General features: G+C 31.4%; 1 protein-coding gene across 1 annotated transcript; it reads right to left on the bottom strand.

The window, feature by feature from the left end:
- Positions 1 to 2495: 2495 nt before the first annotated feature.
- LOC148763187 (cyclic dof factor 2-like) lies at positions 2496 to 6130 on the bottom strand. The gene is made up of 2 exons (XM_088805551.1): positions 5606 to 6130; positions 2496 to 4256 (listed from the first exon to the last, which is right to left on the bottom strand). Exons 1-2 carry the CDS (start codon positions 5831 to 5833, stop codon positions 2919 to 2921), a joined length of 1566 nt encoding a protein of 521 aa, XP_088661677.1. The 5' UTR covers positions 5834 to 6130; the 3' UTR covers positions 2496 to 2918.
- Positions 6131 to 15568: the final 9438 nt, after the last annotated feature.

The raw sequence follows: 15568 nt of genomic DNA, 5'->3' as shown, positions 1-15568 counted from the left end.
CTGTACTTTCCTCCATTTTAATAATCTTAATCTTAAATGATTAATTAGTGACTGATTAATGCGGAATCAAACAATTAAGTTGGCGAGTTAGATTTTTTTTGTATATTAGAATCAGAAAGGGAACACGGTTTTAGAATATGAGTGGAAAGTCTAGGAGAGGAATATTACTGCTGCCTAACTATAGCATTTTGATAATTTAAGAGGGTAAGCTTTAGATGTTTCTTAGGGGGGTTTTAAGTTGGTGAGGTTTCTTTTTTGTAAAAAAAAAATAATAAATTGAATGGTTTTGTTATATAGATTAAGTATGGGTATTTTTAAGTAAAATTTATTATAAATTTTTCATTGTTCAATAAGTAATGATCAAATTTTATATACACATAGTATTTTTAATTAACTTTTGACATGTTATTGATTTTTTGAATTGAATTCTATTAATTTATCGATTTCAATTTAAAAGATTTTATTTAAATTTTATTCGAAAAGGAAAAATGCATGGGGATTATTTTAGCTAAAATTAGAAATTTAGATTATTAAAAACAAAACTTGTATAACATGGAAAACCTTATAGTTAACGTTAATGATATCTCTAGAGGAAAAATAATGTAAAGTATCAAATGGAGAACAAGGGGGAAGACAAGGTTTCTCAGCATTGGTTTCACGAGCCCTTAAAAGTTGTGAAAGGATGTTGACACTAGGCCCCTTCCAGCGTTGGTTTCTCAGCAGTTGGGGACGCTTGGGGCTCTCACTATCATGCCAGACAGCCTTGAGGTTTCTATGATCGGGTGCCTCCAATCCTACTTTTTATGCTTCAGCATATATGTGGTTGTTTATATGTGGCTTAGAATCATGCTTCACCACTCTGCGTGCAACATCTAACGGTAGAAGCTTGTGGTTGTGATTGTACACCAGCTCTGTAGTTTTCCTTCATTTATGTGGTTTAGTCCTACTTTTCCATGGGGTTGATAATGATTTAGCTACAATATATCATGCAAAATGGCACCCATTTTCAAATTCTAAATGAAAATAATGCTGCCCTTTCCCACAAGGTATAATGACAAGCAAGGATCTAAATGCAGGAGCAGAGAACCACACGATTTGTTTTAAGTGTGATTGATGATTTCACGTGGCATGTAAAACAGATCATATCAGAATCCAAAGCCAAATATCCATTAGCAGATAAAGATAGTGGCTAGAATTAAAAAACTGCATTACCTGAACAAAGTTAGCTTTTATATCAGACTCAAGTTCATCAGCATCAGATAATAGATATGACCAAAAATGAAGGGGCAAAACAACCAGATTCACCTAATAGGAATGAGGCAAAGAGACAGAAAGTAGGAAAGGGGAAACAAGATAGCAGCCAAGAAAATTAATAGCATCACATGCATTGGGTCCCATAACCAGCTAATGGCCTGGCTCATGGTAGCCAAAAATTTCCGGAAATAACACAAAATATCTCCATGTGTTTTTTGCCTGTCTAATCTATTAAAAACATAGTTAGGTTGATTTCGATAGACGATAAACAAATTAAAATTCAGTAATTGTACTTGTACATGAGATTACAAATTTAGCTAGCAGAAACCTTTAAGTTACATGACAGGTTGTTAAACACTGTAGACATAAGTCAAGGCAGGTTGTTCCATACAAGTGGTAATGTCTAAATCTTAGATTTTTAAGACTTGAGTCTTGAATGGAGGATTGCTCATTTGGAACTTGGAATGGATGTGGACTAGCTGTTTTAACTATAGATTTTCACACGCTAGTTGATACAATCTAATGTTAAGAATAAGGTAGAGGGTCCTTTTCTCTTGGTGAACAACAAAGGGTTATAGAGTATTTGTTCTGATTTTTCCTTTGTTTGTGCTTTATTTGGACTAAGTGTTATGTTACTGATGATTAGAGGAAAATAAAAGAAAAAAAAAAAGAGAAAAGAAAAGAAAGCAACTACAGATGAGAAAAGAAAAACTTTATGATCAACTTTCGACCTTTTGCAGCTAGTTGTTTGGATTCTATAGTCGTGGAAAGGGAAAGGTGCTCGGCCTTTCTGATAAGAATTCAAGTCTATCTGCCAAACAAGGGCCTACATGGACTTTTCTGCTTTTCCAAGTTGCACCCGATTTCTATTCTACCTTAAACACCCCCAAAATCCCATCCAAACTTATTTATGTGCAGATTGATGATACTTGCTCCTTTGGCTTCATTCAATTCGGTTTAACTGTACTGTTGAATTTTTAAACACAAATGGACAACTAACAACCTTCAATCCCATCGCTTGATATTGCTGCATGCTGCGCTGGAAGGCTGTGTATCTTCCCAACTGCAGAGAAATAGCACAGTGGCCGTGACACTGGATTCTATATCACTTTATGACAATCGGAGAATCTGCTTTCACACATTCATGAGAATCTAGACCTTTAAAGAAGAACGTACACAAGATGCTTATCATGGCAATTTAAGGTAGATTGAGCAAACATTACCAAAAACACTGGAAGACGAATAAAAAGATTGACTTCAGTTCCCATTTTTATTTAAATACAACTGGGATTATAGTACAGAAACTTACTTTATCCTACCTCACCATTTCATATATATTTATGTACAGAACTCGCAAACCATCTAACTGAAAACAAAAAACACCTGCTCATACCGGCATTGGCGAAAAAACGGAACCCCATAAACAAAAAGGAAAAAGATAAAAATCAGTTTCTACTTCAGCTAAACACTCTGCCTTCAAAGGATATGACAGGAACTCTTCTTCTGTTTTCCTCAGTTGGCCTGCTTTGAGAGTTGGTTATAAAGAGGGGAACGTGAATGAATATGACCCCAGCTACTAACGAAGTTGGACTGACTTTGTGTCTAATAATTAACACCACCAAGCTGTATGCAACACCATAAACCAATTAGAGTCATAATTTACATTATGAGCTCTCATGGAAGTTTATTGACCTAGACAATGCTGCTGGATTTGCTTGCAAGACTGGAGAGGTTTCAGGAACCTGATTCCTCTCATCACCCTTTGATTGAAATGATTTGAAGAGTCCTCCACTACCTATTGAATCAGGTTTGTCATTCTTAATGCCGAGTGTTGCCCATATTGAGCTCCTTGCCGCTTCTCCTGGATCATCGATCCTCAATGTTTTTGGAATCCAAAGGCATCTCTCAGCATTATTTTCTTTTACTGGCTCCTCTTCTCCAGAGTTGCTTAGTTTGCCCATGTTCTCATCTCTTGAATGTTTTCCCAAGGTGGGCGAATTAGGACCAGAACTGGGGGCAGTTTTCTTTGGAGAGGAAGGCTGAGGAAGCCAAGGGACATTCCATGTGCCTGGTACAGTACAACCCCAGTAAGCTGCCGCAGGATAGAAAGGCATGGGAAAGCCTGGAGAGCAGAAAGCATGTGGAGGTATAGGGGAGCTCCACTGAGCTGAATTCCACGGGTAAGGCCAAGGAGCCCCAGGAAAGCATGGCATCTGAGGTGGAAAACCCTGACAATTCCGCACCATTTGATCTTGTGACCCAGCTTTACCTGCCTCATCCTTTGACGTTGGGACAGAAGATCCATTTGAATGCTCAAACCCATTTTGTCCACCTCGATAAGAAACAGGAATCTTTAACTCCTCAGGCTTATGAAACCCATTTCGTGTGGTATTACGCATTGTTTTATCTGCAAGGTTCAAAACAGAACCCATTGATTCACAAAGGGGTGTGTCCGAGCCAAAGGTGAGAACAGTACCATTAGCTTTCAGTGCAGGATGGTGGACTCCATTAGGAATTTCAGTTCGAGCATTATGCAGAGCTTCAGAGACAGTTATGTGACGGTAGTGTGAAGCTGAATTCTTGTTCTTGCGACGGCCAGCACCCACAGGCACATTCCTCATGGTCCCACCAGCTGTCCAGTATCTCTGACAGTTCTTGCAAAAGTGCCGAGGTTGATTGACATTGTAATTGTTGTAGTAACAAAATTTAGTATCCATGCTGTTGCAGCGGGGGCATGGAAGAATTTTGTCAGGTTTCTTCAAGGTTTTTTCTTGTGAATTACTTGTCTCACTTTGATCCTCTTCTGCTTTTGAAGTTTTTAAAGCAGTGCTCTCCTTCTCAACAGAAGGTGTTTTACTGTTCTCACTTGCTCCAGAGGTTGCCTCCAAATTTGTAGACTCACCAGAAGTAACTGGAGGAGCACCACCTTCCTGTTTAAGCCCGTCCTCCTTTATACCTCCAACTTCCTGTTCAGTCTCAGTTGTTTCATCGCCCAAAGTATCCTGAATAATTCATGGGGAGAAAATAAGCATGAGAACTAAATTCTAACCAGTACAATTATTGTACTTAACGAGGAAATATAAGTTTGAGACAACTAGAAAGAACAAATCATGGGAGAACTAACTGCAATTTGTTTCCATTTCTGGTGTTTGCTAGATAAAGAACCAGTTTGACCACCACATTCTGACAGCTATAATAGAAATTTTACTGGAAAAGTTGCTTAAGAAGTTATGACTTCATACAAAGTTAGGCAAGACTCAAAGCTCTTCTACTAACTGTATCAATGCCAGGATTCAAATATTCCTTCCGTATGGCTATGTAACCAAGATTAGGGGAAAATAACCCTAAAAAGATATGTTGCAACACAAATTAGGATCATAGTGGCTGCAAAGAAACTACAAATTTTTTATTTAAATTTGTATTTTGATTTCTTAGGAAGGAGCATGATTACTATAGAAACATAGAAAAGTTAGTAGGGCTAAGAAGCAGTTAAAACTGATAGTAACTTTCTTCAGGAATGAGTAGATGTCTGATTCCAGAAAAATTGAGCTTTCCCTAGATCAGGAAAGTTAGCAGAACACAAAATACTCATTCGGCATAATAAGGGAGGCAAAAGTACTGGAAACAAAAGAAAACAGTGGTGCAACACAGATTGCGGTTCCTATTTATACATTAATCGCCGAGATCCTAATTGTAGGAGATACTCCTCATGAAATTCAAAGAAAAGGGTTCCAGAAAACATTTCTCCCAGACTACAAAAGCAGTGAACTAGAGGAAATAACAGGCAAAACGCCATACAACATGCAATTCAACTAAAAGATAGCAGGGGAGGGAGGGTTATCAAGCTAAACTATCAAGTTCAAAGAAACTAGCCAGACATTTTTCCTAAGTTAGAAATATAAAAAATGGTGAAATCATAAATAAGATCCCGAAACCAGCATCCAAAACGATGCAGGAAATGAGAAGTACCCTATTAAATGCCAAAAGTATAAAACAAAACTCAGCAGTCAGGCAGCAAGCTAGTACTAACTTTTATAATCATGCCAATCCAGGAACATAGCCAACCAATCTAAAAGAAATTAACCCAAAACAACTTTTTTTTGAACAATTATATTATGTTTATAAAACAAATAGCTAACACATCTAGAAAACCAATCTTCAACTTCCCAAAACTTCCACTTTACTTAAACCAAGAACGAAAATTTAACCAATCCCCCCTATAATCAAATACTATTACTTCCCAAAACCAACCTTTATAAGCAACAAAAACTTAGAATCTAAGACCAACCCATTTTTCATTTCCATATTCTAAGCAATGGGTATTCTTCTAAATTCCAGAAAAAATTCTTACCTTTTCAGCTTCTCTCTCTTCCGTTTTATTTTCATCTGGCGAAGAATTTGTAGAACAACAACGATCTTCTTCTTGATCAATATTATTATTGTTGTTGTTGTTGTTATCATCACCACAAGTAGCACAAAAGTTGGCTGATGTTGCTGCTGCTGCTGCTTTTGGAGATTTATCAGGCAAAGGAATCGTTTTTCCAAATAATTTGATCGCCGGGTCTTTTGGTTCCGACATTTTCTGTTCCCTTACTCTGTTTTCTCCCCTGTTTTTTCTTTTTCCTTTTCCTCTGTTTTTTCCCTTTCTTTTTCTGAACTTATATAATTTTTTTTCTTTTTCTTTTTTTTTTCTCTAAATCCTCTGCCACGGAAGATAAAAACTGAAACTTTCTAGAGAGAGAGAGTTTTGTAGAAGGATGAAAAGAGAGAGAAAGAGATCTGACACGTTTGAGTTTTTGTGTTGTTTTAATGTTTTCTTTTGTTTTCGTTTGTGTGTTTTTTTTAATGTTTTTGTTGCAAGAGAAGAGAGTGGAATCGTTGTTGGTCTCGTGGAGTCTACGTTTTGGATCAGTTTAAGCAGGTGCGTTGCCACGTCAGCATAAAGGAAAATTTTCAGCCACAAGTTCCTTTTGTGGCCTTGAAAGATCTTTCCCTTTTCCTTTTTTTTTTTTTCCTTCCAACCTTTTTGTCCTTTTCAAAATCCTAGTCAGCAATTTTTTTCTTCTTTTCTTTTACCTGCCCTTTTTTTCCCTAGTCACCAAAAAAGCCAAGCTTTAGACTAATTAGACAAACAAACCATCATTCAAGTTCAATGTGTTTTGTACAACTCAACGTTAATTTGATGTAATCATTATTTAATTCTTTAAACCTAATTTAATTAAATCACCATTTCGTTAACCGAATTGATCCTTCTTTTATTCTCTTTTTTTTTTCTTTTTCTTCTAATATCCTAATCAACAATTTTTTTCACTTTCCTTACTTTTCCTCAACACCTTTTTAGCTTTTTTTTCTTAATTAATTTTTATATTTTTATTTTCCAATTACTCGCCGATTTTTTTGGAATTGAAAACTAGAAAATCTTTTTCCCTTTTCTTTTGTTTTTGCTTTTTTCTTTCAAGGTTATTTGTGGTGGACATTGTAAGTTGGCCCACTACTCCTCTTTCTAGTCTTTTCATATCTTTTTCTATGGTTCATAAGGTTAGTGCTTGTGACCTGTCTTACACATCCAAGTGAGAGATATTGCCAACTTTAAAGGATGAATTTATTTATGTAAGCTCATTTACTTTTACTCTACATATTTGACAATTTCAAACATAATAGATGTGTCTTAGGTATGTTAAATGTGGATGAGGTGCTACAAGAATCAAGCATCATATCATAAAAAAATGACAAGAACATCTTACTTTTCCTCTTATAAACCCATCATCTTTGTTTTTAAAAGCACTTAAAAAATGAATTCAACTTTCCACAATTTGAGGTTTCATTATCTATTTCTTACCACTTTTTCCATATTCTACATAAAATTAAAGTTAAAAAAAAAACTATTGAACCTCAATAGTTGAAGAAATTCTAAATTTCAATCCAAAAAAGTAAGGATGAAAATGCATACATCATTGATGAACTAGGTATTAGGTCAATTGAAACATATTCAAAAGTCAACATGCACTTTATTAAAAATTTCAATCTCATGATTTCAAGCAAAGAATTGATTGCTCCTTTAAACAATTTAAGACAATATTTTTTATTAAATATTGATTAGAACTCTATGATAAGAAAGATAAAATGAGTACTTAAAGACATTATTTTCTTTCTTCGTCTAGAAAGAAGAAAAAAAAAAGTAAACAAATGCAAGGCAAGTGCTGTCCGATTTTTTGACGAGTTTTTAAAGTCGGGTGAGGCGGAGAAAACCGAGGCAAGTGCTTTTTACAAAGTATGAAACCCACATGAAAAAAAATCCACGTCACCATCCGATTGTCAAAGCACCACTTGTGATGGGGCCCACCAACGAATTCTAAAACTCACAGAATTTTGCCACATCAGCATCATATTCTTACGGGGACCCACCTCCCAAAAAGAAAAGTGAAAAAATTAAAAAAAAAAAAGCCCACCCCAACGGAATCTCACCAAAAAAAAGATCCCTCCTCTGGTGTGCTCGCACGTGTCAAGTTTTTTCTCCACACATGTGAACCAATTTTTGGAAAATAAGAAACTCGAAAAAGAGCCTATGAAGAATCTTTCTGCTAGTGGCTGAGCATTCCCCTTGTTGGGTGGAGGTTGGCTGAGGAGTTGACACGTGTGACCCGACAAAAAGTTAGAGCATGTCTTTTCTTGGCCTTCACTCGCGTGACATTTTGATTTGGTGAAGCAAATTAGGAGTAATAAAATATTAATAAAGGCCCTAACAGGTCACCCATACGACTTAAACTTTTTTCTGAAACCTTTGCTTTTCTAGGTTTGTTGACACGTGGATAAGTTTTAGTAAAACAATTATATAAAATGTAATTTGATATTTTATCATTTCTTTTTTCTTTTTGTTTTTTTGTGAAAACAATAAGCTATGATGCAATTTGTCGTATTGGTTTTTTTCTCTCTTTTTTTTTTTTTTCGACACATAATAGTAAAATAACATATGAGTGTTTTCTTAGTCAAGAATCTAAAATTTAGTTGAAATTATATTCTATGATGAAATTTAAAATTATATGTAAAAAAAGATTAATTATATAATTTTTTATATGGACCTTGTTTTTTAAAATGCTAGATAAATTTACAAAAACTTTTAATTCTTAATTCGATAAAAAAATAATTTTTAGTTAAAATGTACAAGTGGGCTGGGGTGTCTATATCATCAATATTTTGTTAGCCAGAAATGGATAATTCTAGTTATTTTCGTGGATTTCCAAGTGGATAAACCTTTTGATGATTTTAGACTTTTTTTTTTATTTGAAAATGAAAGAGATATTATTACATTACTAACAAGGCACTAGTTGGTCTCATGGATCACTTGGGAGTTGAGACCAAGTTTCGTAAAGGGCCCAAGTTCTTAAAGTCACAAGCCCATAAGTTCCCTATGTCCCATCACATTTGGACCTAAAAGCTCATTCTCAGCAATATCATGGGCTCAAACCCCAAATTTAAGGAATTGGAGTTTCCCATGTGCATCACTTTTTTGGACCTAAAAGTTCATCCAATCAGCCCAATTTGAACTCTTAATTTATCTTTTTTGGTACATCAATTTGAAGTTTTTACTTCTTCATGTACTGTAGTTTGGAATTCATTCAGACTTGTCTCCATATAGTAATTAGGTGGAGGTTTCAGGTGTTAAAGTCATTGAATCTGAAATTAGAGTTTGATAATCTAACAATGTGTTCGGCATAGTTTTATGCTATATGTTTTAGCATTTGTACAATTTTTGTTCTTGTTGGAGTAATGTCTAAAACATCAGAGGTACCCAATGTTTTTAACCAAGACTAATCACTTAGGGGGTTAACTAGTTTAGAGCATAAGCATATATGATATGAAATGACATATGGAAAAGTGAATTGCAGGCATCATGGGAAATTAAAGAAGGGAAGCACATTAAACAAAAAGTGTTTTAGGTAATTAATTATAATGATAATTTGATTGAAAAGAAACTAGGTGAAGTTAGAGGCAGGCATTAATTAATTAATGAGGCATGCATTCCCAGCATATCCTTTTCATTTTCCTTCCCACAACTCTTTTTTCTACCGCTCAGTACGTGCTGTTTTTCCATTAGAGATGAGAGGAATATTTGCATTTGTGATTTTCTAATTAACTTCCATTCATGATTCATAATTTGCTTGCTTAATTTGGTTAATTATTCATCAAAAAGTTTGGTCATGGGAATATCCCTTTTCTTCTTGTTAATTACTTTAAGTAATTCTTGCCTTTTACGAACATACTTTTGAGTATATACATATATATATATATATATATTGATCATACCCTAACCAAGAAATTAGTATAATCATTGAAATCCCTTTTCAACTAAAAAGCCATGGCCGGAAAGATGAAAATCCATGCTATATTTCACATATCAAACCCTAAAAAGTTATATATTAATTTATTCAATTTTTAGTTCAGAAAAACTTTAAAGACTGATCAATTAACGATAAGGGAATTCAAGTGGTGTTGGTGTCATCAAGCGCCTTAGAAAAATTATATAAAAGATTTTCAATCTTTTTTTCAGTAAATTAGTCTTTTAAAAAAAATACAATAATCATGTAATAAAGTGATATCAAATCGAATTCAATTTAGATTCGATCAATGTTAGATATATTTTCAAAAAAAGTAGGTAGAAGGGCTAATGACGACATGGGAGTCATTAGATTAGATGCAGGAAAATATCAAATACCAAACCCTTTAGAAAAATTAGATAAAATGTTTCAATAATGATTCGATGACACTGAGTAAATTTTACATATACTTTCAATACAATTCCGAAGCAATATGATATATATTCTTTTAAATTATCAAAATTAGATATTTATATTGTTTACACATTAATTACGTACTGTATTATTTGAATTTGATATGCTTAATTTTTACTATTTCTTTTGCATCAATCACAATTTCTTTATAATTTTTGTGTTATTAGTGGTATAACTAAATATATTATTATTATTATTATTATTATTATGGCGTCCCCCAAGCCAAAAATCTTGACTTTGTCCCTTCTCTTGATTAAGCTCTGTTTTCATTGAATATATATTTTCCCTTTGAATATATTTCAACGTTTTGTTCATGCATCTAACAAAGTACAAGTTTCTAGTTTTCCCAAGAAATTGTTCAAACTCCAAAGCATGACTGGTAGGATAAAACATGAACCTTCTTCTTTTCTATTTTGTGACAAAAAGGAAAACCCAGTTTATATAAGGTTGACTCTCTTCCATTATTTGACTTGTGATCCAAAATTAGAAGCGTTATCTTTTTAACAAGTTATCAAGAAGATGGAGGAGGAAGATTGCCATCTCTTTCAACCTTTCCTCAACTAAAAGTAGAGATGGTAATGGGTACCCAGTTATAAAGTATCGCAGATATTCGACCTGATTATATAGGGTTAATGTACCCTATAATCGAATTTGGAATAGGTTCGGATAATGATTTCACTACTTGTATCGAGTTCAGGTACCACTTTTTGAGTACTTGTTACCCGAACTCGATTACTATTTATAAATATTTTATTATTATTTTAATAATTAAATTAAAAATTTACAATTTTTATCAACTTTACAAGTAATTTTTTTTTTGTTAAAAACTAACAAATTTATGAAAAGTATGGTTACTCTAATTATTAATATGATGACATCAATATATTTAAATTCAAAAATTATTGTATTGTTAATTATGTTTAAATAATCTGAATATTATATCATATTATAAAAGAATATAATTACTATTATATATATACTTTTAATATAAATATATTTACTTTTTATTTTGTGTTAACATTACAATCTTATGACTTATAAAATTATTAATTATAATATAAATACCATTGTTTATATAATCTTATAATATATATACTTAAAGAAAGCTTTTGAGATTAAAATAGTTTTGAAATCTAATTTTTTTTAATTTCATGAAATTAAGAACAAATCCGTATAATTAATCAAATTAATTCATGAAACTATTATTATTAATTAACTTGTAATTTCTTTTAATATATATAGTTTATATATTGTGTTAATTTATAAGAAATATAATTACTATTATATATATACTAAAATATTTTTAGTATATATAAACTTTAAATATAAACGTATCTGCTTTCTATTTTGTGCTAACATTACAAAATTATAACTTATAAAATTATTAATTATAATATATACAACTTTATTTATATAAACTTATATAAACTTAAAGAGAAGTTGTGAAATTAGAATAGTTGTAAAACCTAGTTATTTTTTTTAATTTTATATAATTAAGGACAAACTTGTATAGTTAATTAAATTAATTCATGAAACTATAATTATTAATTAACTTGTAATGTCTTTTAATATATATACTTTATATATATTAGATTCATTTATAAGGAATATAATTACTATTATATATATATATATATTAAAATATTTTTATGTATGCGTGTGTGTGTATATATATATATATATATATACTTTAAATATAAAAATATTTACTTTTTATTGTGTGTTAACATTACAAAAATTATAACTTATAAAATTATTAATTACAATATATATACCTTTATTTGTAGAAACTTATAACATATAAATCTAAAGGGAAGTTATGAGATTAGAATAATTAATTGGGTAATTAGGTACCCATGAACAAGATTTTAATAATTTTTTTATCTAATCAGATATTTAAACAGGTTAGGATAATTAAAGGGTAATGAAAATGTATTAAGGTTAAGTTAGAGTAGTAATTTTTAAAATTATTCGAGTAGTTAATAGGATTAAGATATTTGATTTTTAATAAGATTAGAGTTCGAGTATCTCAAAATTAATGGGTACCCTACCTGTTAATATCTTTAACTAAAAGAATTCTAATGCTTCATTTAATAAAACAATTCTAATTTCAATGTAAGTGAAAATTTTTAATCCAATAAATAAGGGTAAAAAAGAGAGATGGTGGACCAAAGCCCATAGAATAATACCCCACAAAATCATGAACATATGATTGGAACACTCAAGTCTTCAAAAAGCAAAGTCCAAGCCCATTGTAATCATCAAAAGCCCACCGAATAAACTTCTTCATTTTTATTTTTTAATTGTTTTCTCCTCAAACGTGTCGGGCTCTCCCTTTGACAACAAAAACATAACACAAAAACAAGCCACAGCTCTTACTTGTTAGCTCAAGAAATTTTTGTGATAAAAGAAATAACAATGCCAAAAGGTTAAAAAAGACTCTTCCTTTGTTTCCTTCTCTCTCTGTCTTTCTTCTCTCTCTCAAATCTCAATAGCCGGCCTTTGCTCATTCAATTCCAGTTCTTCTTTTTCTCCTTATAATTCAATCTCAAATTGAGATTTGAGATTGAAAGTTTCAATATCTTTGTGGTGCTTTGAAAGGAATTTAATCATTTGGGTACTAATAAAATCACCTGATCTTGAGGTGGAAATAATTAAGTTGTTTCCTTTTTGAGCTTTTATGAGGTGGGTTTGATCTGGATTTAGAGTTTGGGTAGGAGGAGAATTGATAGAGTTTCCGTTTTTCTTTATAGGGTTGTTTTTACTTTTGGCTTTAAAATAATTTCTTGAAAATTAAGTCATTTATTAAATAAAAAGAGATTTCAGTTTTTTGCATTAATGAAATTTAAAAATTAATCTAATAAAATTATTATTTCAATTAACTCAATCACATATTTATTTACATATGTTAAATAAATACAGTATAAACTAGCTCAATCAAATAATTTTGTAAAAATTTATTTTTTATTTATATTCACATAAACAATAATAATAGCAAGTTTTATTTTTTTGGTCAATCAGAAAAGATATTCCATTATTTATCCAGTATATTATGCGAAGAACTTATAGTTTGTTGTTGGACAACTTGGGTAACAAAATGAGGAGTTCTATCCCCTCTATGTTCCCTCCTGTTTTACTAACAGTAACGAGGAGCTGAAGGTCCAACCTTGTTAAGAATGTGTACTAAGGAGGATGGGATTACTTAAACCCAGTTGATAGGGCTAGCTACCCAGTCTGCCACCTTAATTGGCTTTCCTATGTACACAGCTTAATTCTATACCTTTAAAACTTGTAAGCCATGCATTGATGTGTGTCACATGTGGTAAAATTCTCCAATCTGAGCACTGCTGACTCGTCTTCAAATTCTTGTAAAATACTCATGAATCTGTTTCCATTTTGATGTTGTGCATAGGCTAACGAACTTAACACCTTTTTATAATCTGTTTCCAAGCTTTTCTTAGTGTACATGATCCTTGCACACTACCACTGTTAACGAACTTAACAGAATACGAGATTTCTGTTGTTTTTTTTTTTTTTTTTGTTAAAATCTGCTTTTCAGAACCCACTTTCGGTGATGTCAAGGTGAGGGGGAGAATCCTGCTTCTCGCATCGAAATTTGTTAAGTTTTTAGCAGTAATGGTAGACAATATTATAGTTAGCTGTATCTAATTTTAGATGACTTTTTATTTCTTTTTTTTGTTTTTTTGGAGTTTGTGAATGACTTTTTGGTGGGTATAGACTTTGCAGACAGTGGCCACTGGCCAGGATGGGTGTGTTTTATGGGATTTTTCTTATTCTATTCCTATTAAAAAAATGCCTTTTCCAGCTAATTAGGGGAGGCTCATGTCTATCAGATTTTGGGATTATTTTAGAACAATTCTTTAATGCAGAAAAAGACAAACGAAAACAAAAAAAGAACGGACTACCATTGTTGGCAGATCACTTCGAATTTGTCACTTCTTCTCTGCAATTGTACTTTGCTAACAGGACCTAATGGCGGCTGCAAATGGGAGAAGAGTAAAACAAAAAAAAGTTGACACTGAAACATATATCTCTTTCCTAGAAGAAATTTGTTTTTTTCTTTTTTTCTATGATTTGGTCCAAGTAAGTACAATTTTGATTATCAAATGTTAAACACTTCTTATTTTTCCTGAGAGAAGGGAATTTGAAATTGGACATTTAAATAGAGATAAATCCATCAACGTTCAATCAAATAGTCATGTAATTTTGGATCATATCCATATTGTCTTGATGTTGAGATTATGAGAAATCCTATCTATAAATCTTTTTAATCTTTTAAGTGCGTGAGTGAATCAAAGAAAAGAAAGGGAAAAAGGAGTTGATATTTTTTTACTAATTTTATTTTATTAAATTAAAAATAATTAGTACAACGAATTGAATGTATTCGTGATATTATATGATGTTAGCAAAATCTTAAGTTGGATATGAAGGAGGAAATCTAGTTGTCAAGCTTGTCATTTTGCCAAATTCACCTTCCAATACTTTTATCATCAAATAAGTAGTACGTTGCTTTTTTTTATAGGATATCATCGAATAATTACTTGAATTTTCAAATCAAAACTCTATACTTATGTCACCGATTCTATATTAGTAAGGAAATAATGTGTTTGGAATATATAAATAAATTTTTTTTCATTTATCAAAAATATCTTTTGAATTGAAAATATAAATATGCGACACTTGCATGAAGATACCCAAGTTGGTTTTCTTTGACCTTGCCCGGCTAAATACCAATTTCGTAATAATTTTCCTGTTTTGCTCTCAATCAAACTTTAATTTGCTGTAGAAAATATGTTGAGTTTGTACTTTAGTATTGCTTAACTAATGATTTTTTTTTTCAATGGAAAAGCTCTAATATTAAACTAGAATCATCAGGGAAAAATATATTTCCATCATATCATATAATAATAAATTTTTAATTCCTGATGAAGGATTATTATAAGCAACATAAAAAATATTAAAAGAAAATTTGAAATTGGTTAAAAAATCAATAATTGTATTAACTTCACGATATATGTAGGTGACTTTGACCTCTTATTATCTGTAGAACATCTCTCAAATTACTGTAAGTAAGTTCATATTAACACACAGAAAAATAACAAACATTGAAATAGCATTCACAACCATCTTATTATCATTATTGATGTTAAAAACAAAAGCAAGACCAATGAAATCCTTATCATTATTGAATTTTATTTAAAAGTGTAAATAATGAATAACATATATATCCTTAATAATTTATAGAATTAATTATTTTATTCCTTAATTAATAATTTTTTTCATTAAATTAAAATATTCACTAATTTTTATTTCCATTTAACATTGAAATTTTTATTAACTGATTGAATTGCGGTAAGTTTGTTTGAATAGATAAGTGTGAAAAAAATTAATTATTATAAAATTAGAGATAAGAATATTCTTTTAAAACCAAAATTTGGGTTGTTTTATGTTTAGAAGACTTGTACGTTTTAATTGCAAGATGCTTCAATCGATACATGTAAAGC

This window comes from Theobroma cacao, chromosome 4, assembly GCF_053813885.1.
Source record: "Theobroma cacao isolate CCN51 chromosome 4, ASM5381388v1, whole genome shotgun sequence".
NCBI classification, from domain to species: Eukaryota; Viridiplantae; Streptophyta; class Magnoliopsida; order Malvales; family Malvaceae; genus Theobroma; species Theobroma cacao.
This window is presented reverse-complemented; position numbering and strand designations above follow the sequence as displayed.